This window comes from Silurus meridionalis, chromosome 14, assembly GCF_014805685.1.
Source record: "Silurus meridionalis isolate SWU-2019-XX chromosome 14, ASM1480568v1, whole genome shotgun sequence".
NCBI lineage: Eukaryota > Metazoa > Chordata > Actinopteri > Siluriformes > Siluridae > Silurus > Silurus meridionalis.
The window spans coordinates 13,079,833-13,105,935 of NC_060897.1; the positions used below are offsets into that span (position 1 = coordinate 13,079,833).

At 35.6% G+C, this 26,103-nt stretch overlaps 1 protein-coding gene across 1 annotated transcript in view; it reads right to left on the reverse strand.

The window, feature by feature from the left end:
- Nucleotides 1-644: 644 nt before the first annotated feature.
- The window catches only part of LOC124397279 (paralemmin-1-like), a 25,952-nt gene continuing 493 nt past the window's right edge, over nucleotides 645-26,103 (reverse strand). Inside the window, exons 2-7 of the mRNA XM_046866809.1 lie at nucleotides 8,179-8,230; nucleotides 7,371-7,451; nucleotides 5,230-5,342; nucleotides 4,028-4,148; nucleotides 3,470-3,497; nucleotides 645-2,547 (exon numbers count right to left, since the gene is read on the reverse strand). Of these exons, the coding sequence (XP_046722765.1) occupies nucleotides 1,646-2,547; nucleotides 3,470-3,497; nucleotides 4,028-4,148; nucleotides 5,230-5,342; nucleotides 7,371-7,451; nucleotides 8,179-8,223 (1,290 nt within the window). The 5' untranslated portion in view covers nucleotides 8,224-8,230 and the 3' untranslated portion in view covers nucleotides 645-1,645. The remainder of the gene's footprint in view (nucleotides 2,548-3,469; nucleotides 3,498-4,027; nucleotides 4,149-5,229; nucleotides 5,343-7,370; nucleotides 7,452-8,178; nucleotides 8,231-26,103) is intronic.

Here is a 26,103-nt window from a genome sequence, read left to right on the forward strand (position 1 = left end):
ATATGCATGCTAATTTTTCTAATAAGTTCTACTTTATTATGTTCTGGACCATCATGAGTTTTTTTAACAGGGTGAATTGATCTCCTATGTGTTTGTTATATTTCCAAAACAAACATTACTTGAATTTATCCCCCTCAAGATCTCATGTGTACAGCCTACAAAATGCCACTACAAAAGCTTATCTTGTTTCCCATTCATTGTCATGGGTGAAATATATTTAAAATTACAAAATGTTCATCAAGAACTAACACTGTGACAGAGGACACTGGAGGAACCAGAGTGTGGAGATTCACCCTTTTTCCCCAAAAAAAATTCTTAACTGAGCTGTTTGAACTTTACCATTTTATCAAAGGCAAAACTGCATTGGATTTAATTCAAGGTCCTTTAATAGTCACATGTGCCCTTCCAGTTAACCCCCTAATAATGACAATTGACTAGTCATATGCTTCTAAAGGTCACTGTAATGAGCTGAGATTTAATATTTCTAGCCTACATTTACAGCATTTGGAAGATGCCCTGATCCAGAGCAACTTATACTTATATCATTTACCCAGTTAAAGGCGAATGGCCATGCTGAAGGCCCCAGCAATAGCAGCAGAGTAGTGCTGAGATTTGAACTCACAAAATGTCAATCAGTAGTCCAATGTCTTGAATGGATTTTTAATAAATAAACCAAACTATTTTATTTCCTTTGGTGAAAAGAGTTTAGCAAGTACAGACAATTTTAAACAGCTAAAAAACAACCCAGGTGATTTACAATTGAACACTATAAGAATCTGACATAATTAACTACAATAAACACTATAATGATTCATTTTTAAAGTTTGACGTTTGTGAAAAAATATAATCAAGGCAACGTTTCACATATTCTCTATTTCTAGCTCACATCACAGTTCATAATGTTATATATGTATAATACTAATACATAACACACGTTTTTAAAACTAGGCGTAGATGTGGTTTGTCATACTCCACTTTATCCTAACAGATTAGAATTTTTTTTATAACACAGCTTTAAAAATTAAAATGACAGGATATGACACAAAACAAATTAATGTCATACATTCATCTTCAGTAACTGGCAGGGTGACGTTGGATATGCAGTCGATTACAGGAACGACGAGCATGAGGCAGAATAAACCTGTCTTTCTCCTTCATAAAACATTTTTCAATACAAAAGTCTGTCCAGCAGGGGGCACCAACGATAACTACTAAAGCAGAAGGTTTGAATCATCACCCAGTTCAGTTTTGATAATATTTTTGCAGATTGGCTGGTGGGGCGTGAGTAAGATATATATCAGATCGTGCTGTATGTAAATTTGGATTGTGGATCTTAAAATGCATAATGCACAATAAATAACTGCCATATCTAGACATTTTTTCCCAGAAGTTTCTTGTGACCCGGTAGCAATTTTTCAGCAGATTTCCTGGTGAGAACCTGGTGGTTGGGGACCTCTGTGTTAAGGCGACATTTGGCACACATATCTTGGCTAGTTTTCCTCTCAAACCTTTAATCCTATAGATGCAAATGGAAGAAAACTATACTTATATAATATATACAGCATGAACAAGAGGATCTAAGACAGAATGTCTATCAAAAGAAAGAACGAAAGAATAAACCTGAGCTGTCTGTTTAAATGCTTGCTTACATGACAGAGCAACATTGGCAAGTTTCCTTTTTTGGGGAGGTGACTGTTTCTGCTCTATTTGGGGTTACACTGGAAGGCATAAGTACTTGTATTTCTGATTCTTGCTCAGTGCTTTGTGCAACCATTCCCTTTTTCAACAAGGATGATGATTTCTCTCTTTTTCTATCTAATGAGACATACTGAATTACTTCACTTTCAGGTCGTGGTACGTCCTTACATTCCACATTTACAATTCTGCTTGCAGATACACTTTGGTCTCCTTTGTATTCTGTATTAACTCCAAGAATTCTCTGAGTGTGTGCTGCATGTGCTGGAAGATCCAGTTCACATTCTACTGAATATACTGGCTCTTTGGAAATTATACCTGACACATTACTCAGCTCCTGCAAAGGTGCAGATGTGCCTGCATGAGTCTGTATTTCACCCTCAGGAGGTCTTTCCTCTCTGCTTCTTACTGACACCTTCTCAGCCACAACGAGGTTTAGCACCTCAGATGCACCAATCTCTATGCCTTCTTCTTTATCAGAGATAAAGACCTGCTCCACCTTCAGAACTGTGCCATCATCTTTATGACCAACAGCAGAGTCTGTCGGAGCTTCTGTTGAGTCAGATGTCAGCACAAGGTCCAGCTCTTTTTCTGGACTACAATTCACCAACTCCCATTCTTCTTCCTCTACTTCAGTATTGTCCTCTGCTATAAATAGCTCAGTGTTTCTATCGGCTAAAGAAAAATGGACCTCGTCTGGTGTTTGCAGTAAAACATGGTGGGGTTGATCAATATGCTCTAATTGATTGAGATTTAGCTCTTCTGTTTCTGCCTTTCTTTCTTCCTCTGTATCCTCCTGTGATGCTTTCGGAAGCAGGCTTTGCTCCACTTCAGTCTCCAACACCTCAAGCACTGCAATGATAGAGTATACCAGTGACAATAGTAAAATACACAGTACAAATATATTTTTTGAGTCACAAGCATGTTTTCTTTATTATTAAAGAAATATTAATAATTATATATAATTTCCAATAATAATAAAGCCACCTGGAGACTACTTGCTGGCGGTGTGATCAAGGACTGTTTAAAATGTCAAATTCATCATCATTAAAAAAAATTAAAAAAAATTCAGCCTGGTGTGTCTAAGGTTAGACTACATGCTAAATAAAATATCATTTGATTTTGAAATGATTTATCAATATATTATGTAAAATATTTATCAATTATTATTAACATTATGCTCTTCCACTAAATATGTTACTAAATGTCCTCTGATGGTTCATTAATATTCTGGCTATTCTCACAAATATATTTTAAATAGTATTTTCCCCAAAATGTGTAACAACATCAAAAAACAACACTGTTTGGCAATGTTTTACATAAACAGTCAGAATAAGGGTATCATGTGTTGTTGCTATCCTGGTCTCAAAGATTAGTGGCAACACACAAACACACACACACACACACACACACACCAACCGGAGGCCTTTTTCAGATCAGGATCCATGAGGGCAAGGCTGATCCTGTTTGAGCCTTAGTGTAAACTGAATTGAATGTAAAAAGCTAGACATCTTTGCTGACTATTTACTAGCAATTTATCAACAAGGTCTTGAAATATGCTTATCTATATTATTTGTGACCATCACCATGAATATCATTAATATCACAGAATTTGTCTGATTTGATTGTCCTAATGAATGCGTTAAATGTATTCAGGTCATGTATTGCAAAAAAGAAAACTCAGTAAACTAAAATATATCCATGTGTGATGTAAATAAAACAACAGCAACAAAAAAAAGAGAAATATAAAATATGTAAATTGTATATTACTGACCGTTTATCTCCTCCTCTCCCAGGTTTGCCTACAGAGAAACATTATATCAATCAATAATATTAATCAATGTATTAATATGCCTGTCCTACTCTTATCAATTTCTTGAGCATTTAACACTGTGCATGAATTATCTTTCACTCACTCACACACACACACACACACACACACACACACACACACACACACACACACACACACACACACATTTGGGCCATAAGGCTCAGTGAGAAGTGATAATAATTTGACAATTGCTCCAAATCCAAACTTACATGTGTGTGCTTGATGTTGATGCAACATGTCAATTCATAAAGTAATATGATATAATGATGCTGAACTACATTTTTTTCTTTGCACTATAACAGCACAGCAATACACTATGTAGGTAGTAGTTCCCTTTATGTGCTGAAGAAATGCATGTGAATTATTGCACTCAGATTCATACCACAGACATTAAACACCAAAATAACTGGTGCAATGGTGTGTAACCTCGCAAGGCACATTTGGCTGCACAGAACTGAATGTAATGTTTAGGCAGATACTTTGGGATTTTCCACCTACCTGTGCAGGCTGCTCTGTGTCATCTGCAGAATGGCTTGAAGGCTCATTCTCCCCAATCTGTGTAGATTCTTCCTTCATGCTCTCAGTTATTTCCATTTCTTTCTCCATCAGAATCTCTGAGCTTTTTGTTGTGACACACCAATTAAAATTTTTTGAATAGTTTTATCCTTCTTATATCAAACAATAGTTTTATAGCCATTGTAAACACGCATCCATTGTTAACTAATTGCATTTTTGTTTAAAATATGCCGGAATTATTGGCACCCCCTTTTTAAATAACAAATAAGTTTTAAATAACATAATATATTTAGAAAAAATACGTATCTGTCAAACGGCAAAGAAAGCCAAAGTGCTTTCAACACAATGGAAACAAGTAAGGTCATGAACAAATAAGGTCATGAAAAGTTTCAAATATCTGAAAAGGGTACATGAAGGACACATGAGCAGTTGCACTAAAAAAAAAAACCTTCCTGAGAGCAATCAACAAAATGATCAAGTGTCAAAAGTGTCAGAAATATACAAGCAAAGCAGGATTTATTTGAAACAAGTTTTAAAATGCAAACTGACAGCCACAAATCAGGTGATCAACAAATAAAGTGTTCAGGAAATGGACAGAACAAATAACCAAATGTTCCTGCCGAGAAGGAATAACATAACTTAGAGCAAACATGATCAGCAAGACCACTAGAATATACAAGCAGCAAGAAAATCCAGTATAAAGTCTGTGTTATTTATAGTTGAATTTCTAATTTGTTACAAGCACATGCTAAGGTTTCCCACATGTCCAATGGTTATGAATAAAAATATAAACCAAAACAGGTCAAGTGATGTGGCATGTAGTTCACAATCACCATTGCATACTGTATGTGACATTTTAGGCATATCAAGGCGTTCTGCATAGAGAAAAGTACAAAATCCCTCTATAGCTATACAGTGTAAGACTTTAAAAGAAGTCTTATTATTCTATTTGCTAAGAAATAATAATTATTTCTATTGGTAAGCTTTACCAAATATTACTTGTGAAACAATTATTATGCCTAAAACAGAATGCAGGAAAACTGTTTACAGAAAAAAATAAATACAGTGCAACAATATATTTTTTCAAGTTTAAATTCTAATTGCATTTAAAAAAATAATGAAGGGTGCCAATAATTATGGAGTTAACCATAGACTTTAATTAATCCTACTAATCTCTGTCTTACTCTTCAACACTCTGCTCTTTTGTCTGAGGAGTGGGAATCCCAGACTTCCGTTTAGGATCTTCAGTACTGCTAGGGGTCACTTCCATCAGCCACTGCTCTCTCTGAGACTTCCTCTAACACAAAGACAGAACACATGTCCACTGCACACCATAATGCTGCTTCATTAATCACTCCACAGACACTGCACATAATGCTGTTTATGGACCATTCTGGTGTCTGGGAGTCTCTAGCCAAACACCATCTGGCCGCAAACAAAATGAGCACAAAACGGTCTGCTCTTAGACTTGTGCTTTATCAGTAAACTCCTCAGGAACCTTTGCTCTAGTTCCAGTGTTCCAAATCAATTTAATTAGTAAGTACAAAAGCCTGTTGTTTATTTTAAGAAGTACAACTGAAGAAAGTTGTGGTGTTCTCATCATGATGAGCGGGCTAGGGTTTCTGCCAAAAGCTTGTGCCAAAGCAAAACATACAGAACTTTGTCCTTAATTTGTATTACTAACTCCTAAGTATGTTCTCTAGCAAACTTTGTGGGCTTTCATCTAACTGCACATAGTTAGTATCTATTTATATATTGTAAAAGTCAGAACTAATTCTAACTAATTAAAACTACCGTAATTTCCAGACTATAAAGCGCACCCATATATAAGCCGCACCCACTGAATATTTGTATTTTTAACATAAATAAGCCGCACCTGTCTACACTAATGTACTTTACACAGGCTTTAACGAAAGACACGTTACACACGGTGTAACGGGGGAAATATGTTGCGCTTCCTTAAGGAGCATAGCGGTATTTTGGGAATAGCCTGGCACTGCATTTTTCCAGTATTACTGTGTGTGTGTAAAACTGAGGATTATGTCCTTATTATTTTCTGATGCTCATTTCTAAATTTCTTTGACTAACCCTTAACACTGTTGCCAAGAAAAATAAAAAAGCATGAGTTTTGGAAACCTGTCTGTGCTTATATGATTTCTGTTGCAACTGGAGTTAGCGCTTCACCCTGACTCAACACGTTACAACGGCTTGTATCTAAACCGTAGCCTACCAAGTAAGTAATTGTTCACGGTCTTCCTCCTTCCTTTCACAATTATTTTCTTTGGGAGTTTATCTTTTGGCATCATTGTGCGTTTAAAAATCACCTGATGGAACGTTTTTCTCCCGAAGCCGTGCAGCTCAGAACACAGGTGAGGTGCGTTTTTTCGTTTGCGTTCGGAAATTTCATTGGTCTAATGTTATGGGGTTCAGTTTTTTGGTTTGAAGTTTGTGAAACCGGGAAAAACCCAGGAAAAATTCATAAATTAGCCGCTTCGTTGTTTAAGCCGCGGGGTTCAAAACGTGGCTTATAGACCGAAAAATACGGTAAATATTTATTATATAATACCTTTTACATTTGTAATTTGCTAATAATTTAGCAAATGACAATGCTCCCCTAACTTGCAATGAAATCAATTTCAGTCCCAGGATGCAATACTATACAGTATGGAAAACAAGGCATGAGTATAGTATAAGTAATTACTAGGGCTGTCAATCGATTCAAATATTTAATTGTGATTAATCGTATTATCGTCATTAGTTAACTCGTGAATAATCACAACTTAATAGCACATTTGTATCTTTTTTAAATGTATCTTAAATGAATACTTTTCAAGTTTTTAATACTGTAATAGGCATGGACAAATGCATTAATCGTAAAAGTTTTGTTATTGTGCTATTAACGTGTTAATTTTGCCAGTCATAGTATTTAATATACTCAAAAAAGGCTCAGTACAGGAGATTCTGATGGCTACTTTAGTTTTCCTGGTTTTCATATTTATCACCATTTCTTCAATGTGTTACATTTGTAGCACACAGATGCTACAAATAGACAACATGTTGTTAAAGTGAGCTGCCTTATTGTCTTGTTGATCTAAAAATGAAAGCTACATAAAAATGAGTGATACGTGCAAAGGTTTGCTTATTACATACAGAATTCTGGATACTTCACATAAAGTTGCCTTAATTTCAATAATTTCACACCTACGTTACTGTTGCTAGGATCCTGAGAATTAGGAATTACATTGGAACACAAATTCACTCAGTTCAGCAGACCATGTGAGTTTGTGTGGGTATGTACTGTATGCGGTAGGCGACATGATCAGACCTTGTGTTGAGCGAGCTTTAGCTGCTCTTCTTCCATCTTCCGCCTTACTTTTTCTTCCTCTTCCTGTATTCGCCTCTTCTCCTGTGAGTAACACAAAAATAAATAAAAAAGGCAGGGGAGTGTCTTTTATTTGTCTTAAACCTGGTAAACAGAGAGGTTACCTTCAAGAGCAATATCATCTAAAACTGTATCCTCTCTTCAATACAATTCAATGTTCAATATAAAGTGCATTTAGCTTAACTTTTAGCAACATAATTCTAAATAGATTTTTGTATTAAAATTTTCTCAAAATTTGTGTCATTTTGACACAATCCCAATTCCTTCCCATGTGGTAACAAAGATCCATCCCACCGAGATAGCATGATCAATTTTCCTCTCTTGGAAACAGTAAAATTGAATCATCCTCTGGAATGAATTCTTGCAATCTTAAAATGATATCTAACATTAATCTTAAGTATCTTTGGATGGCTAAGGTTTCTTGGATGGCAAATTGCTTTAACTTTGGTAAACACTTCTATTTGGAACCAAATGTGAAAGCCAAACCTTCTGCTGCACAGTTACGTTTAACATAGAAACGTTCTCTTACAAGGATACGCCACTTTACAGATACTTTTATCAACCAAAATGCCACCATTTCCAAAACCACTATTAATCTCATGTCCATCTTACAAACTGTATTAAAAAATTGTAGTAAAAAAGCAGCAAAACAAATTTTAATTTACATTCACTATATAAGGCATATAAATGCCTCAGTGCCTCCTTTGTGACTGTATGTAAGGACAATGAAGTGTTTCATTTGATTACTTACTGCAATGGTCTGCAGTCTTTGCTGGTACTTTCCTGCCTCATCCATTCCAAGCCTATGATGAAAAACCAGAGTGATTGGTCACTGGTGTTAAAAGCTGTTACATGGTGTAAAAACTACAGCACATGAATGAACACTTTGCTGTACTGACAGTTACTGTGAAGTGACCTGCTGCCATGTATACACTCTTACACACCCTCAAAAGAGCAAATGCTTGTTAAAATGATAAGAACACTTGTTTTATACTCAAGGTTTACAGACACAGCTGTTGCCATGGAGATTCTCATTTTCACTAACTTACAGCAATGATAAGAGCATTTTTTCATCTCTGATTTTCTTTAAAAAAACAACAACCTGCTATCACACCCTCTCAAATGTGTCTTTGACAAAAGGCAAACAACAGGAGATCTATTTTGGAAAGTCTGGCTATAAAGACATTTGTCTATAGAGAAGAGGGTATTAGAGTAGAAGAAAAGAAGAGAAGAAGTGCAGAAAGAAAGCCACCTCTTTGAAAGCAGCCAGAATTGTGTAACACACTTTCATGCATAATTTAGTGTTTTCACAGCAGGATGTCTTCAAGATTCTTTTTTGTTCAGTGGGAACTGGGTAAAATATGAAGTGTTATAGTGTATAAAACATAAAGTACAAACGCATGTTTTAATCTTCTAAAAAGTAAAATCTGGTGATGTGGTATGTTCTGATTAATAGTGATAAAACTATAAATGTGTCATAAGTCGTAGGACTATCTAAAGAAATATGCATATTGCTTGTATTTAATAGCTATTGAATAAAATCCACCAGTGGAGCAGCTATGGTAGCTTAGTGGTTAAGGCATTGGAATTTGGTTCTAAAGGTTATGAGTTCAAATCCCAGCCACACCAAGCTGTCCCTGCTGAGCAAGGCCCTTAACCCCATAGCTGCTCAGTTGTATGAATAAGATACAGCTTAGTTGCTCTTGATAAGGGTGTCAGACAAAGGCCATTAATGCTATGAATTTTGGTCAGGATACATGTATGAACACCCTGAATGATAGTTTTACTGTTTGTCACTGTAAAGAATCCTCTGATGTTATGTCATTTTAAAATGAATCCTCCAATCCTCTAGCACTACTTGACTGATCCCACCATCTCTCATGGTACAAGAAAAGCATACAATATGCCTCAAGACTCATCTCTGTTCTGGCACCTAAATGGTGGAATAAACTTCCCCTAGGAACTTCTAAATCACTCATTGTCTTCAAATTATGCCTTAAGACACCATGAAGTACATAAATTAACACTTTCAATAAAAATGTTTTTATTTCATAGATTGATGTTAGTCTTGTGTTAGTCAGTGACCTTGTGAACCTTAAAAACACTCATGTCACGTATACTAAAGGTATCAAACAAATGGCTTAAATGTAAATAAATTGTGATCAGTTACGTAATTGTACATAATGGTACATAATTATAAAAGTGTTTTATAATGTTACTATTTGGCAAAGCAGATCTAATAAACCAAGGAAAGGAAAAAAAAAAACTTTTGAGGTCAAAATGCAGCTATTGATACCCAAATTGACAAAAACCTCATTAAAAGGAAAAGCAAATGCTGTACACAGTGGAATGACCATTGAAAATTTTAAGGATTGTTTGTAATGGCTGAATTGGACACAGTGTTGCAACCAATGGGGAGTCTGCACGGTGTTTCCCTTAATGGCGGTATTTGGCAGGCCCCAAAAATTAATGCAAAATTTAAATGGGATGCAGACATGTCTCACCACCATGTTGATTAAATGTGGTGTGGACACAAATACACACATTGTTAAGCATTGCATCCTTGCTAAAGGAGCTCCCTCAAAAAAGTGTATTTGCTATGTATAAGCATTTATCTAAACTGCTGCTCTATTTGAGATCAGTATGAGGGTTGGGTCATCAGTGCAACTGAGGTTAAGCAGAATTAGTACCCAGTGTTTAGGTTCAGTTTTTATGGCACAACTGTGTGGCATTGGTTGATGTGACTAGAGAAGGAAACGTAGCGGCACATGAAGACTGGGGATAATCTGCCATACTAAATGAAGGCATGATGATTCAGGCAGAGTCATCTCACAGCTATGTTAGTCAGACCCAATGGTGCATCACAAATCACTGCACATTAAGTGAGTGATCATGCTTTCTGCTAACTTTTTTTTTTACTTTTCACAATATTCAAAATATCGAATAACATGATAAGTAATGCTGTCTCAAACAGTGGATGACTGAGATAGGCCAGATCTGCTAGTTGCTCAATATTTTTTGTTTTCAGTATCTATAAAATAAGGAGTGTGTGTGATTTCTCTGCAATCCTAATCCTGGTTTCCTTACAGAATACAAGAACACTGAGAACCATAAACAAGTCATTTCCATCAGCCAAAAACCAGTCATATTGCCAGTCATTGGCAATGTCCTCTAAAAGTGTAACATATCTACTGTCAACAGTAATGCATCATTTCTTACATTGATGCATAGTTTTAATCAACATTACCCAGCATATTAATTCTATTTCTATGTAATTCTTTATTGAAATAATGATAAAAATCAATTTGTATATGTTTTGATAGGAAAAAAAGGGAAAAAGGCCAAACATTTCTTACACTTACTGTATGGCCAATATAAAAGTGCCCTTTTTTGACAAAGGTTTTTATGTTAGAGAATGTCTCATATAGTGAATCCTGGCACTTTATTTTATATGAGCTCAAAAAAATATCCATAAAAAATGGACATAAAATAAAAATACTGCTGTATTTTTAACTGACATGTAAACAGTGATGCATGAAGGATGTGTCTTTGTGAAAAGGTGACTGAGAGAATCACACATACTCCTGGGAAAGACAGACATTTTAATAAATTAATCACCCTATTGAACTTTTCAAGAAGGAAAAACGGTTGGAAAAAAAAATACACAATGAAAACAATGTAAATAAGGAAACATATCCTGGACAAATAGAAAGGTGCGTTTATGCATGTGTAAACAAAGAACGTTATTTAAATGGTAACAGAGCAGTTTCATAGCAGTCTGACTTAGAGTAGGCAAAATGTGGGCCCTCGGCTGGCATCCTACACAAAAATACACACATGCTCCATGCAGTGAAATATATCAGACTGACTCAGGACCTCATACCCTTAAGCCATGTGTTTCTGTGTGTGTGTGTGTGTGTGTGTGTGTGTGTGTGTTTGCGTGTGTGCTGTGAGAGAGAGAGAGAGAGAGAGAGAGAGAGAGAGAGAGAGAGAGAGAGAAGGATGATACAGAGAATGAAAGGGAAATGCCCAGAAGGAGATGCAAATCACTGAGCAAACATCTCTTCACCTCCTCCACTCCACCATGTCAGCTGTGCAGATGCTGCCAAGCTGCACAAATATGCAGGCCACACTGGAGTAATTTTCCTTTGTCCCATAACTCATATCTCAGAGAAAACAATGTACGTACATAAATAATGTATGTGTTCTCTCTCCGTCTGATTTTAATATATTGCTAAAGATCACCACTGGTTTTCAGTGCCCGTTTTCTTTTTATAATAATAGCAATATATTATTTTCACTGTTCACAGCCTTCTGTAAATCTCTGTGTATAGTAATAGACATCTGTATATCATGTTCACAGTACATATATATTCATCTGTATATTATTGTTCATAGTACATATATATTCATATTCATCTGTAATTATATTTATAGTACATATATATTAATCTGTATATTATGTTCATAGTACATATATATTCATCTGTATACTACATTTGTAGTACATATACATCTTTAAATTACTGTTTATAGTCCTATATTCCATAATATTTAATTTATGAAAATCATGTAAACACTGTATATCCTGCACTTGCTGATATTGTACTCTGGTTAGACCCAAACTGCATTTCGTTGCCTTGTACTTGTACATGTGTAATGATAATAAAGTTGAATCTAATCTAATATTGAGTTTAGCATTAAAAAAAACTGAGGATGTGAATTGTGTGTGTGTGTGTGTGTGTGTGTGTGTGTGTGGTATTTGTGATTTTGTATAACCAGCTCCTTGCCTTTATAGCGAACACAAATTATTGTAACAAACATGCCCTGCCTTTTGTCCCCCCTAATTATCATCTAGTATGTAAGTAAAGTAGGACTTAATGCAGAAAAAACTAAGAGAATCTTTGCCTTATATTTAACCAGTTTCTGGTTCTCCACACTCTCTGATGTAAAGTTTGGTGTTCCACAAGGATCTGTCTTAGGCTCACTGCTTTTCTCTTTGTATATGCTGCCTCTGGGTGAAATTATACAAAAACATAGTATTAGCTTCCATTGCTATGCTGATGATAAACAATTGTATATTTCAGCAAAGCCTGATGAGAGAGATCAGTTTAGTAATGTTGAGGAGTGTGTAAAGGACATGAAAGAGTGAATGCTTGATAACTTGCCTCTACTCAACTCGAATAAGTCGGAAGTACTTTTCCTAGGACCACATGCAGCTAGAATTAAACTTTTAGATTATGTAGCACCTCTGGTTGGTCTTTCTGTCTCAGTGTGTACAGCATTTAAAAAAGACGCGTGTGATGACGTTATTCTGTCCTTTGAGGCTCATGTGAATAACATTACCATGATCGTCTTTTTCAGCTTATAAATATTGCTAAAATTAGTAATATCATGTCCCAATCAAATTTCGCATTGAATATAAAATACTACTAGTGACGTATAAAGCACTTAATGGTCTTGCGCAGCAGTATCTGAGTAAACCTCTGCATCATTATGATCCCCCACACCTACTTAGATCAAAAGGTACAGGCTATTTGTTGGTACCTCAAATAATGAAGACTACAGCAGGGGGCAGATCTTTTTCTTATAAAGCCTCACAGTTATGGAACAGCCTTCCAATTAGTGTTTGGGACTCAGACACAGTCTCAGTGTTCGAGGCTGAAAACATATTTATTTAGTCAAGCCTTTTGATCTGTAGATTTTTCTTAGGTAAAGGAGCAGATCTGAAGGGATCATGGATATAGAGTGTTCTGTGAACTGGGATATTTGTATGCTATCATCCCCTTACTCTCAGGCGTTCATTTAGGTTTGTTGACGGTGGTGTGGTGGTTCGTCTCTTATCCCAAAATCTGTGTTACCTTCTGGCTCTTCCTTTTAGTTATGCTGCCATAGCGAGTCTTGCCGGAGTCCCCAAGTGCACAATGTCCTTAACTGTTTTACAACAACAAGGATACTTAATAATCCATATCTTCCTCTCTCTCTCTCTCTCTCTCTCTCTCTCTCTCTCTCTCTCTCTGTGTCGAGTTAAACATGCTCCTAAAGGCACCAGTGACCACTGTTCCTGCCCTTCTTCTAGGATTTGCCCGCTTTGTCCCAGCCTGCCTCTGGATGGTGTTCTCTCTTCGATTGAAGGCCACTCTCTGCAGCTAGGGAAGGTTTCTCATCAACAGCCTGAGGATTCATTATATTACAGAGTAAGACAGGAGCTTTGAGGATGGATTTAGACTGTAGTTAATGTCAACAGTGTCTGCTACACTGACACAGGACAACAGTTTGCATCTGATCACCATCACTGAACACCTCAACATCGTTTATCTGTAATAAATAAACATTTGGTGCCACCCAGATGAGGATGGGTTCCCTCTTGAGTCTGGTTTCTCTCAAGGGTCTTCCTTATGCTATCTCCGGAAGTTTTTCCTTGCCACAGTCGCCACCGGCTCGCTCATTAGGGACAAACTTACACTTATACAGAACATTCCTATTCATTCTTTAACACCACATTATCTGTGTAAAGCTGCTTTGAGACAATAGTTATTGTAAAAAGCACTATACAAATTCAAATTAATTGAATTGAATTAAATTAAGACAGATTTCGCAGTAGATTATACAATTCGGAAAACTACTGTGAGCAGGTGCTCTACAATGCAAACTGCTTAAGGTGTGCAAATGCTACCAGCAGGGCACTGCAAGGATAAGATCTGTTTTTCTGCCATTTCTAATAAGTTACACAATACAAACTGGTGAACACTGAGCATGTGTTCTACAAAATCAACCAGATCAAAAAATAAACAAAGTGTGGGTGGTTACAGTTTTAGGCTCTGTAGCACTACCAGCAGATAAATTCTTATCAAACTAGTATGAGCAAGCATTTACAGCTAGGAACATTTCCCCCATGCTCATTTTATTGTTTGAAACAACAATGATTTGAAATTAAGATATGGGAGAAATTTCAACTTTCCATAAACTACCATGAGATACTATTATTAATTTATAAAACTATTATTTATTTCATACCATTGTCTTTGCTACAAGGCAAAAATACATCCAGGACCCAACAGAAGAGCAAACACAAACACATTTACATTCAGTGACAAATTACAGCAGACAATCCACTTACTGACAGGTTTTGTAGGTAGGGAAACCAGGAAAAAGCCTATACATTAGAGCTGCAGCTATTGATTATTTTAGTGATCGAGTATTCTACTAATTATTGAGTTTTTAGATATAAGAAATGTTTCTTTATTAAAGAGCAATACTAAATATACAAGAGAAAATAAGACGGGTCTCTTAACAAGTCATTTGTTTTCTTTTTAGAAAAAATTGAATTTTTATTGTTGAAATTGCATACAAGAATAAAAAAAATTATATAAGTGGCCTGATTCTTAACTCGCCCCTCGCTGTTTTCTCCCCATTCCTCCATTTTTCATTCTGCAGCATGTGTTTACTTGTCCAAAACGCTCCAGTGTTTAGCTGGTGGTGCGTTATTAATAATGGTCCGTGGGGAAACACAATGCTCTGTGTGTAGTTAAATGAACTAAACGAAGCATAAAGGTAAATAATTTGCCTTAAATACTTTTTTTGTATTCTAATTCTTATTCCACTGTTATGCTGATGATGCCCAGCTATATATCTCATAAAAACCAGGTGATACAGCTCAATTGGCTCGGATAACTAAGTGTATTAATGAATTAAAAGACTGGATGACCCATAACTTTCTACTATTAAATTCTGATAAGACGGAGATTTTGCTCATTGGCCAAAAAAACAGTACACAGAAGCTCCAGCATTTTAACCTGCATTTAGACAGATGTTCTGTAACTACTAGTTCAATGGTAAAAGACCTGGAAGTTATTTTAGACAGCTTGTCTTTTAAAAATCATATCAACCAAGTTACAAAAACAGGCTTCTTCCACCTTAGAAATATTGCTAAGCTAAGAAACATACAGAGACGCTCGTCCATGCGTTCATGACCTCCAGAATAGACTACTGTAATGCATTACTAGGTGGATGTCCTGCATCATTAATAAACAAGCTTCAGTTAGTTCAGAATGCGGCAGCCAGAGTTCTCACAAGGTCAAAAAATATGATCATATATCCCCAATCTTATCGTCCCTACACTGGCTACCTGTTAAGTTTCGAATCGACTACAAACTACAGATTCTTACTTATAAAACACTAAATGGATTATCTCCCATGTATCTATCCAGTCTTTTAACATGCTACAATCCGTCACGCTCCTTGAGATCTCAAAACTTCTAGTAGTTCCTAGAATAGCAAAGTCCACTAAAGGCGGTAGAGCATTCTCACATTTAGCTCCTAAACTTTGGAATTGTCTTCCTGACAGTGTTCGTGGCTCTGACACACTCTCCCAGTTTAAGTGCAGATTAAAAACTTATCTTTTTAGCAAAGCCTACACATAACATACGTCACATATCATAAACTTGTGCTCCAGAACATCTGATCAAATACACATTATCAACTTGTGCTGTTAATATCATGAACAACAGCTACGCTAATTTCTCTCCATTGCTTCTCTTTCTCTACCTATCCCGAGGCATCCTGATGTTTGGCCAGCTCCAGTCACGTCCAGTGTTGTGCTAGTTACTTAGAAATAGTTACACCAAAAAGTAATGCGTTACTATTAAAGTAACTTTTTAGTTACTTTTTTAAAGAACGTTCTTTAATGTTCCCATTAATGCCCTTTTATGCGTTATGGTCTATAATAGGGGTCACCAACGTGGTGCCCACGGGCACCAGGTAGCCCGCAAGGACCACATGAGTAGCCCGCGGGCCTTTTCTAAAAAATAGCTGTTTCCTACTTTGTTAAATCATTGTTAATAATTAGAAATCATTAACATGATCAGTGTCTTCACATAGATGAATATCATTAATTATTCATAATAACATATAATAAAAGGTAAATTGAGCAAATTTGTTATTTCAGATCCAACTGAAAACTGTGGCCCTTCACATTAATCAGTACCCAAGAAGTAGCTCTCAGTTTCAAAAAGGTTGGTGACCCCTGGTTTATACAAACACAAAACTGACTTAAACACAAAGTAATTTTTAAACAGTATTTTATTAAGTCAGACCAGCACAAACTGAATATATCACAAGGATTTCTGAAATAAATAACAAAATATATTCAGAATCAAAAACTAAAGTGGCTTCTGCATCATAAAAGCTGTTGTGTTGATCTCTTACAAATGTTCCTTTCACAGCTTAAGTATGAAAACTATCAACAATGTAGAACAGAACACAGGGTTAGCTTCTAGCTTTATCGAGGCATGGAGTTCCTGGAGGAGCTTCGACAGATTGGAGCTGCTGTTTATCGCAGTAGATACGACCTTTAAACCAGAAAGACACAGCTTACATTTGACTAAAAAGTTTTTGTCTTTATGCTCAACTAAAGTGAAATAATGAGCATATTTCCACTTTGAGAAACATGTCTTGCTCTCACCCTGACTCGCCATTACTGCCGCACATACTTGAATAAACGAAAAACACGCCCACGGTGCGTCTTCTTTGTGTTTACAGTGGTTGGCATCCACCAATCGTACAATCCTATAATTATTTTAAAAAAGTAACGGGTAACACACCATACGGTAACGGTAACGGAGTTACTTTATTTAAAAAGTAATGTGTTACAGTATTCGTTACTGTCAAAAGTAACTGCGTTAGAGTAACGCATTATTTGTTCAACACTGCTCACGTCCCACCTCATGAAGATTATGGACCTTTAAAGAAATAGATGCCGAACTGTCAAACGTCCCGTACCACCCAGAGACGTACCAGTGCCAATTGAATCCCACTTCATTTGTGGAGTTTTGACATTGGACCTCCTGGAGTGTTTAAAGGCTCTGGCATGGAGAAGCTGGTGTTGGATCTGTGATAATCGATAATGTTGAGCTATATAATGAGTTGCTCAGTTGCTCCTAGTTTTATAACCACAATGACTGTATAAGACTGTAGAAAGAACATTACTTATAATCTTACATTCCAGTGCTCATGTTAGTTCTCACTCTCCAGTGTTCTGTATTGTTTAAAGACTATAATCACACTCTTGATGTCACCCAAATGAGGATGGGTTCCCTTTTTGAGTCTGGTTCCTCTCAAGGTTTCTTCCTCATGACATCTGAGGGAGTTTTTCCTTGCCACAGTCGCCACGGCTTGCTTATCATGGATAAATGCACACCATTTACCTTGACTGTTAATTTCTGTAAAGCTGCTTTGAGACAATGTCTGTTGTAAAAAAAAAAAAGTGCTATAGAAATAAACTTGACTTGACTTGACTTGTCCTAGTTAATCAAGTTACTTGAGGAATTGTTTCAGCCCTACTAACCGTATATTCCACACAGTAATTCAGCATCTTATTAGAAGCTTGTAATAGTTGATATCTGAAGTGAGCACTCACTATTCACTAAATAAAGTAAAAACTTTCCCCTGGTTTGTGCCTCTTGGTAGCCACAAATAAGCATACTGCCTGGAAATTGACCACATCAGATGTGTAATGTCTGATCACGAAATCCCCTCAACTGAACTTTAGGCAATGTTGATATGGCACTCATGGCTTGCAGATTTTAATACTGGCTCAGTCAAATCTGGCCCAAACCCCTGAGTCTGAACAGCTTGCTAGTCACAAACACCCAGGCCCAGCAAGCACAACAAGAAACCCAGAAAACAGTCTGAATTTCTCTGTGGAAGAATCAATGACTTGGCGACAGAGAAAGCTCAGCTGAAAATTTACAACTTGAAGGACAAAATTTCTTAGATAGATTCCAATTTTGAAAACAAGAAAATCCTAAAAAAAACAAAAACAAAAACAAAAAAAACCCCAAAAGAAATAATAAAGCGTATGACAAATCAATGTATATATATGACAAGGCATCATTTGTGGTTTGTTATTCCATCATATTGCATTTTAAGTTAAGCAGATGCAAGATAATAGATTAATATTAAGTTTGACATTTTCGTTTGGAATCTGTTGATGTTAATTCTCAGCGTTCTTTCAGTGAACTGTTCCTGCCAGTGAAGCAAGCCAACATCAGGCTCAAGAATTTAGCAATCCCATCAGAGGGATTTAAAAGTTTAGTTATGGCCAAATCACTGTTTGTACAACTTTAAAAAGAAATTACACAACAGTAAGCTCAGGAACACCGGAACTCAGAAACACAAAACTTAGTAAAACAATTGTGGTAGATGAGAGGATTCTTTTAGTGGTGAAGTAAAACTCATTTTTAACAGTTGGACATCTCAAAAATACCCTCCAGGAAATACAGACCAGATTAGAGTTAGCCAAAACCAACTAAAACCAACTTTGGAACCACATCTTATGGACAGATGAGATAAGGATTAAATTAAACCAGAATGATGGAAAGAGATGCATATGAGGAAGAAAAGGATTTGCTCATGATCTGCAGAACATTACCTCATCATGGTGGTGGCATGTGTAGCTGCCAAAAGAACTAGCGCTTTTGTATTTATTGTTGATGCCTTTACTGACAAATGCGTCAGGATAAATTTGGAATTATATAGATCTATATTATTTATTTCTGCTTGCTTATTATGTTGCTTCATAGTAATGATGGGCAATAACAGAAAGCATACTTTAAACGCAACCCATTATTTTTTCAAGACAACAAAGTGGAATGTTTTGAGTAAATAAACATAATTTCACTGGATTTAATGTGCATTTAATTTCAAGTGCATTTAATGTCGGCAATCACCGACATTAAATGCACTTTTTTTTTAGCATGACACCTGTTATAGCATGGCTTACTTTGTTATAGTAAAAGTACTTATTCGAGAGTTTTGAGGTCTTGGAACACATGCATTCAAACCTTGGCTGTAATATGGACCAGCTCCCTGCTTACTGAGTTTATGTATGTCACCAGTATCATTGGCACAATCTACACTGCCGGGTGGATGCAAAAAACTCTGAATAATCTGCCTCGTGTGCTGGGATCACTTTTTGGACCTGCTGAAATCAAGGCCCTCATAGGATAAGGCAGGTTTCACAATCACATAGCCAGCATACAGGCAGCATTCTGGTTTTCTCTTCAAGAAGATATGTTCTTCCAAATGGACAGTTTGGCACTCTGAGCAAGGTCACTGCATTTGTGCATCTGGTCACTGAACCTGAATCAAGCAATGAAAATGAAAATGCATACTGCCTTTAAATGGCAGCAAAAGTGCTCCATCACCTCTTCAACTAGACACAGTAAACTGCCTGATTTCTAGGATTTTTGGGACCCAAAATTTTAATACTGAACCTCCACCCTCTACAATCCCTAAGGACACTTGCATGACCTTCATTTGGGGAGTGGAGTTCATGTTTGTTAACAGACACAGGACGACGTGTGACTTTGTTTTACTGTTTAATCATTGACCATGTTTTCCATTGCCTTGCAGTAACAAACACACAAAAAGACAGACAGAAAAAGTTATAATAAATTCTAAAGAAAGTGTTATACAAAAAGAGCTGAGAGGAAAGTCACACACCATAAACCACATACCTGCTTTAACAACAACTGCTACCTAAAATAACAATCATTATAATTATAATTGTAAAATGAACTGCTTTTGAACATTTTGCCTTTATGTTGTTTCTAAGATGATTTGTTGGAGAAAATTAACCCATAGACTTCAACTTGAATGAAAAGTTGATACTGGATTACTCTAATGTACAGCAATTCTTATGTATTTTTAGATCAAGTCATTTGACTGTATCAGGTGCTAATTTGCATTGTCTTTCTGCTGTATGTGTACACAGTTCAGCTTGACCACACAAAATGCCAACCAAAAAAGACATTTTGTTTCAGCACTATTCTATACACCTCTACCACATAAATTAAAAGAACTGACAACTGAGCTGTAAAATAAATGCAATTCTACTAGAGAAAATGGAGTTCTATAAAATGTATGCTTTAAAATTAATGCACAGTTTAGTCTTACTTTATGAGTTATTTTAATATATCTTTCAGGTAATGTTTTTATCCCGATTTGTTGCCCTTACTTGGGCTTACTGTTCTCCTAATGTTGTGTTAATTTAAAACACACTGTATTCCCTGTCATGTTGCTGTTATATAAGTGTGTTTACACTGTACATGAGCATTCACTGTGTCATTGCTCTACAGAGAGTCAGAATCTCTAGAGCAGAGCCATAACATGTCCTTTCCATTACGTTTTCGTGTTTTGGCCCAATTAAACAGGCATCATGCATAATAGTTTCTATGGAATGTCACTAATACTGTATTCTAAAACTCACTCAGAATATCTGGACAGTATTTAGGTGTAATTGCCTATTGGCTCAATTAACTTTTTTCCACCATAATTAAAAACACAAATAAAAATGAGGGAAAAAAACCCCTGAAATATCTCATGTAGATATGAAACAAGATTAAGTATTTTATAAAAGCAGCTATATCAGTAATTTTTTATTTTATCCTTCCAGTGTATGTCTGGCCACTGAATGTACATTGGATGAAAACGCTAAGTCAACTGTATATTTGATTACCGTAATTTCCGGACTATAAAGCGCACCCATATATAAGCCGCACCCACTGAATTTTACAAATATTTTTATTTTTAACATAAATAAGCCGCACCTGTCTATAAGCCGCTACACTAATGAACTTTACACAGGCTTTAACGAAAGACACGTTACACATGGTGTAACGGGTGAAATATGTTGCGCTTCCTTTAGGAGCATAGCGGTATTTTGTGAATAGCATGCCACTGCATTTTTCCGCTATTACTGCATGTGTTCAGGACGAGGAATATGTCCTTATTATTTTCTGATGCTCATTTCTAAGTTTCTTTGACTAACCCTTAACGCTGTTGCCAAGAAAAATAAAAAAGCACGAGTTTTGGAAACCTGTCTGTGCTTATATGATTTCTGTTGCAACTGGAGTTAGCGAGCTCTCCCTTCACCCAGACTCAACGCGCTACAACGGCTTGTATCTAAACAGTAGCTGACCAAGAAAGTCATTGTTTCACTGTCTTCCTCCTTCCTTTCACAACTATTTCTCTCGGGAGTTTAACTTTTGGCATCTTCGTGCATTTAAAAAACGTTTTCTCTCTGGATGCCGTGCAGCTCAGAACACAGGTGAGGTGCGTTTTTTCGTTTCCGTTCGGAAATTTCATTTGTCTAATGTTATGTCGCTCAGTTTTTTGGCTTAAAGTTTTTGAAACTGGGAAAAACCCATGAAAAATTTATAAATTAGCCGCTTCGTTGTTTAAGCCGCGGGGTTCAAAATGTGGGAAAATCGGCTTATAGTCCAAAAAATATGGTAATTATGCTTATACTAGTGTAATGTCAAGTCACTTTATTATAGCCCTAAATACAATGCAAGATTAGGATCATTACAGATTAATTCAGTAAATGTATTGGTAAAATGCTTGAAGTAAAAGAAAATAGTCATCTGTACAAATAACATTCCGACAGCATTTACATCATGATCATAATAATAGTCAGTACAAACGTATATAATACAATTTACAAGCTGACTAAAATATTCGGTGTCTATAACATGAACTGTCTTGCATCTTGTCCTTCTCTCTCTCTCTCTCTCTCTCTCTCTCGTTCTATCTATCTCAATTTTACATATCTGTTTTTCCCCCATATCCACTCTATAAATGTAAAACAATCTAAAATAATATAGCTTTGATGTTGAATTAGAACACAGAGAATCTAAAACACGATTGAAAGAAGTTCTTTAGGTAAACTGCTTAAAAATTATTCCAAAATTTCCCAGTCACATTAATATATAACACTCTTTGACTGTGTTTGTAAAACATTAACTGTGAACCCAGGTGCACTACACAATGTGTGTATTTGTTTCTTGTCTTCTTTATTTGAGCAATGTATATGTAAACTTTTGTATTTGGCTCTATATACATTAAATTGCAATATGCAGTGTCTTTAGAGAAGTGATAAACAAACTATAAGCAGAACTTAGACAGCACACTGATTTTACTATGACACAACTTCCAGCTAACCTTTCATAAGAACATAGTCATTGTTATGCTGTCATGAGTCACATATTAATGACACATTAAGAGGCAAACATTCCCACAAAATTTTCAGTACCAGCTTCATCCTGGTCAGAATTCACCTACATGCACTTTTACTTTCACCAAATGACATGTTTTGAATATAAGCATTAAATCACTGTACTATTATACAGGTTGGTTCAAAAAGAACGCATGTTTTTGAAATAAGTAGTAGTTTGGAAGGGGCGGTCGGCGACCACCTCACATTGCTTGTGAGTAGTTTTAGTAGCAAGTGGAACATGAAGAATTGCAATTTTTTGCCATTGAGCTGTTTTTTTGGAAATAATGATTCTACTGTTACTATCCAAAATTTCGGAGATGTCCCTTGGCCCCCATGCTCAGATTTGTCTGTCTGTGATTTCTTTCTTTGGGGTTACCTCAAATCGTAAGTCTACGTACGAAAACCTCATACAGTAGATGAGCTGAAAGTTGCCATTTGCAAAGAACCTGCAAGTGTGCCAAACGAAATGTTGGTAAGTGTGATGCAGAACTTTGAGGAAAGTCTGCGTATGTGTGTGAAGCAAGAAGGACGTCATCTTTCCGATATAATCTTTCACAATTACATAATCAATGTATACTTATCAAAACTGCATTTATTACAGATTGTTTTGGTGTTAATACATTTTTCTTCAGTTACACTTATTTGGAAAACATGAACTATAGTGAATATATATTATACTGAACTAAAATATTACAAAAAATTAAAATTTTGCTAATTTATAAAATAAAAAAAATTAAATAATTTTGTGAATTTGAAAAAACTTCTGCTCCTGAGTGTGTGCAAATTTATAAATACAAATGACAAACTAATGTACACCTTGACTTGATTGACTTTATATTATTTGTACAAATTACTGCCCTTTTATCTGGAACAAAATCTTAATTTTTAATTGCTTACTAAATTGTGTACAGCCTTTATCAGACACACCACATTTATCAGTCCCTATTAAAAGCTTATCCTTATGTGAGTTCAGTAGAACAGGGATGAAGAATACCAAAAAGAAATCCTTTCATTAAACCTGATCGTTTTATATTATTAGCATTATTTAAAAAATTAAGTTTCCCTTTAAGCTGCAAACAAAAGCCATAACTGAAAGGATTTATAGCTTGCCTATTATTAGTTAATAAAAATAACTCCTGAGGATCCAGTGACCGGTGTTCTTTTCTCGACACTCCACCTCTGGATGGAGTTCTCTTTAATTGGAGACCACTGTTTCCACATGAAGAGCCAAAAGATCCATGAAATTGCAGAGCTAATTAAGAACTATGAAGATGTCTGCTACAATGGTTTGTATCACAGTTTGCATGAACATTTGAACATTTAGGCTTCTATCATTGAACAGCACACCTCAACATTAATGGAACTGTGATGAATAGACATTTGGTGCCACACAATGAGGTTGGGTTCCCTTTTGAGTCTGGTTCCTCTCAAGGTTTCTTCTTCATACTATCTCAGGGAGTTTTTCCTTGCAACAGTCACCACTGGCTCACTCATTATCGAAAAACCTATAAGAAACAAACTTATATGCCTTCAAGTTATACATTCCAACCTCACAAACCCTTTGTCTCTGTAAAGCTGCTTTGAGACATGTCTAATGTTAAAAGCACTATACAAATAAAGCTGAATTTAATTGAATTGATTAGAGCTGCAGCTGTCGATTATTTTAGTAATCGAGTATTACCAATTATACCATCGATAGAATCTACTAAATATACAAGAGAAAATAAGACGGGTCTCTTAACATGAAGAAGTAATATTTTTCCTTTTTTAGAAGAATAAACATTTTTATATATAATTGCTATATTACATTAAAATAAAAATGATAAATAAAAATCTGAAAATCTATTTCAAATGACTTTAAAAAAAGGTAAAAACACTGTATGGTGTTTTCTTTATGTTTTAGTGTGAAATGATCCCAAACTCTTTTAGACAGAGTTCTCTTCAGAGATCAAAGGCTAAGTTTGATACCATGTGATTCTATTCATTGTCGTATTTCATTTTCGATGTAGAAAGTGACACTGCCCGACTGGCAAAAAAAACCCTCAGAATTGAAAAAAAGGCGTAATTGAGAGAACTAATGTTAGAAATGTCAAACTTTTTTTATGTGGCTTCCATAGTGTTTATCTGTCCAGAGCGCTCCAGAGTTTAGTGGTGGTGCATCCGTAATAATGGTCCGTGGGGAAACACAGTATATAGAATTATGAAATAATTTGCTGAACAAACAACTTGCCTCAATTTTTTTTGTATTTGAATTAATCAAGTTACTCGAGGAAGTGTTTCTAGAATTAAATGTTTAATGCAATTTCCACTATTGGGATTTTGAATGTTTGAATCTCTTTGCAAAATATTTCAGTCCACATTAATTACCTAATAACTCCTTCCATTAAGAAATATTTGACTTCTAATAAATGAAATATCCAATTAAAATATCAATGTTTTAATGGTATATGCTGTTCAAATAAAGTTATGGCAACATTTGCTTACTCTATGACAGTCACATGGAGACGTTCTGAGAAGAGTTCTCCCAGATTTCAGCTTGAAAGTCTCTGTTTATCCATGTACACAGCACACTATTTACACACTTTACCATACATGTAACCTTCAAACAAAACCTCAACTGTTCAAGGTGCAAATAAACCACTACTAGCTACTATCCAGTGTAAAAACTTAAACATGAACAAAACGTTACAATATTATGCTTGTAATAGTCTTTACAACAGATAATGTATCCAGAAATTAGAAAGTATTAACCAAATATACTACTATATTTACTATACTATACTATATTACTACTATATCTCTCACTGCTAGAAGCTTGTTGTCAGGCACTTGATGAGGTATACTCTATGGACAAAAGTATTAGGACACCTGCCTTTTTCAGCCATATGTGTTTTCACAAAAAAAAAAAAAAACATCCCAGGTGACAGGTGTTAGTCATGAGTTTGCCTTTTGCATAAAAGAAGACTATTAGTAAATTTTATTTTTAGTGTTTAGATGGTTAAAAGATCAATAATTTGCCATTTTGGGCTTGGCCTTTTTTTTTAATAAACACATTAAATAGAGTTGGTGTGAATTAAATGGCAAGTATATGTAATCCATGATAAATGTACCAACACTGCAAAACTCAGCTGGTGTAAAAAGAGATTTCTCAACGATTTTTTTTTAACAATTTACAATGATGTCTAAAGACATACCGATTAGGAAACCCTAATGAAAAGCCCCTTAGAGTGCTTGCAGGAATGTTTGTCAGTCATTTCACATATCATACATATTTTATTTACACTACATAGCTAATTTAACCATTACAAACTTAACGCCTATTGGTTCATTATACAAATGTGCATGTTCAGCAGTGCTTAACAACTTACTAATTGGCTCATTTGGTTGTTATAGGTGTTTTGGGTGGATCTACCACATTCAATCCTTTTTTATTACCTGTTTGGTCAATCCTGAATAAATAGCAGGACGCAATCCAAATACTTGTTTTTTTTTTTAAATCTGAAGGAGGACTTGTGTATAAAAGGACCAATCTGAATTCTTGTATGTGTAAAATGCATTAAGTTGTGCATGGGTAACAGAAAAGAAAATGCATTCCTGGATCTCCAGCTCTGTTATTTA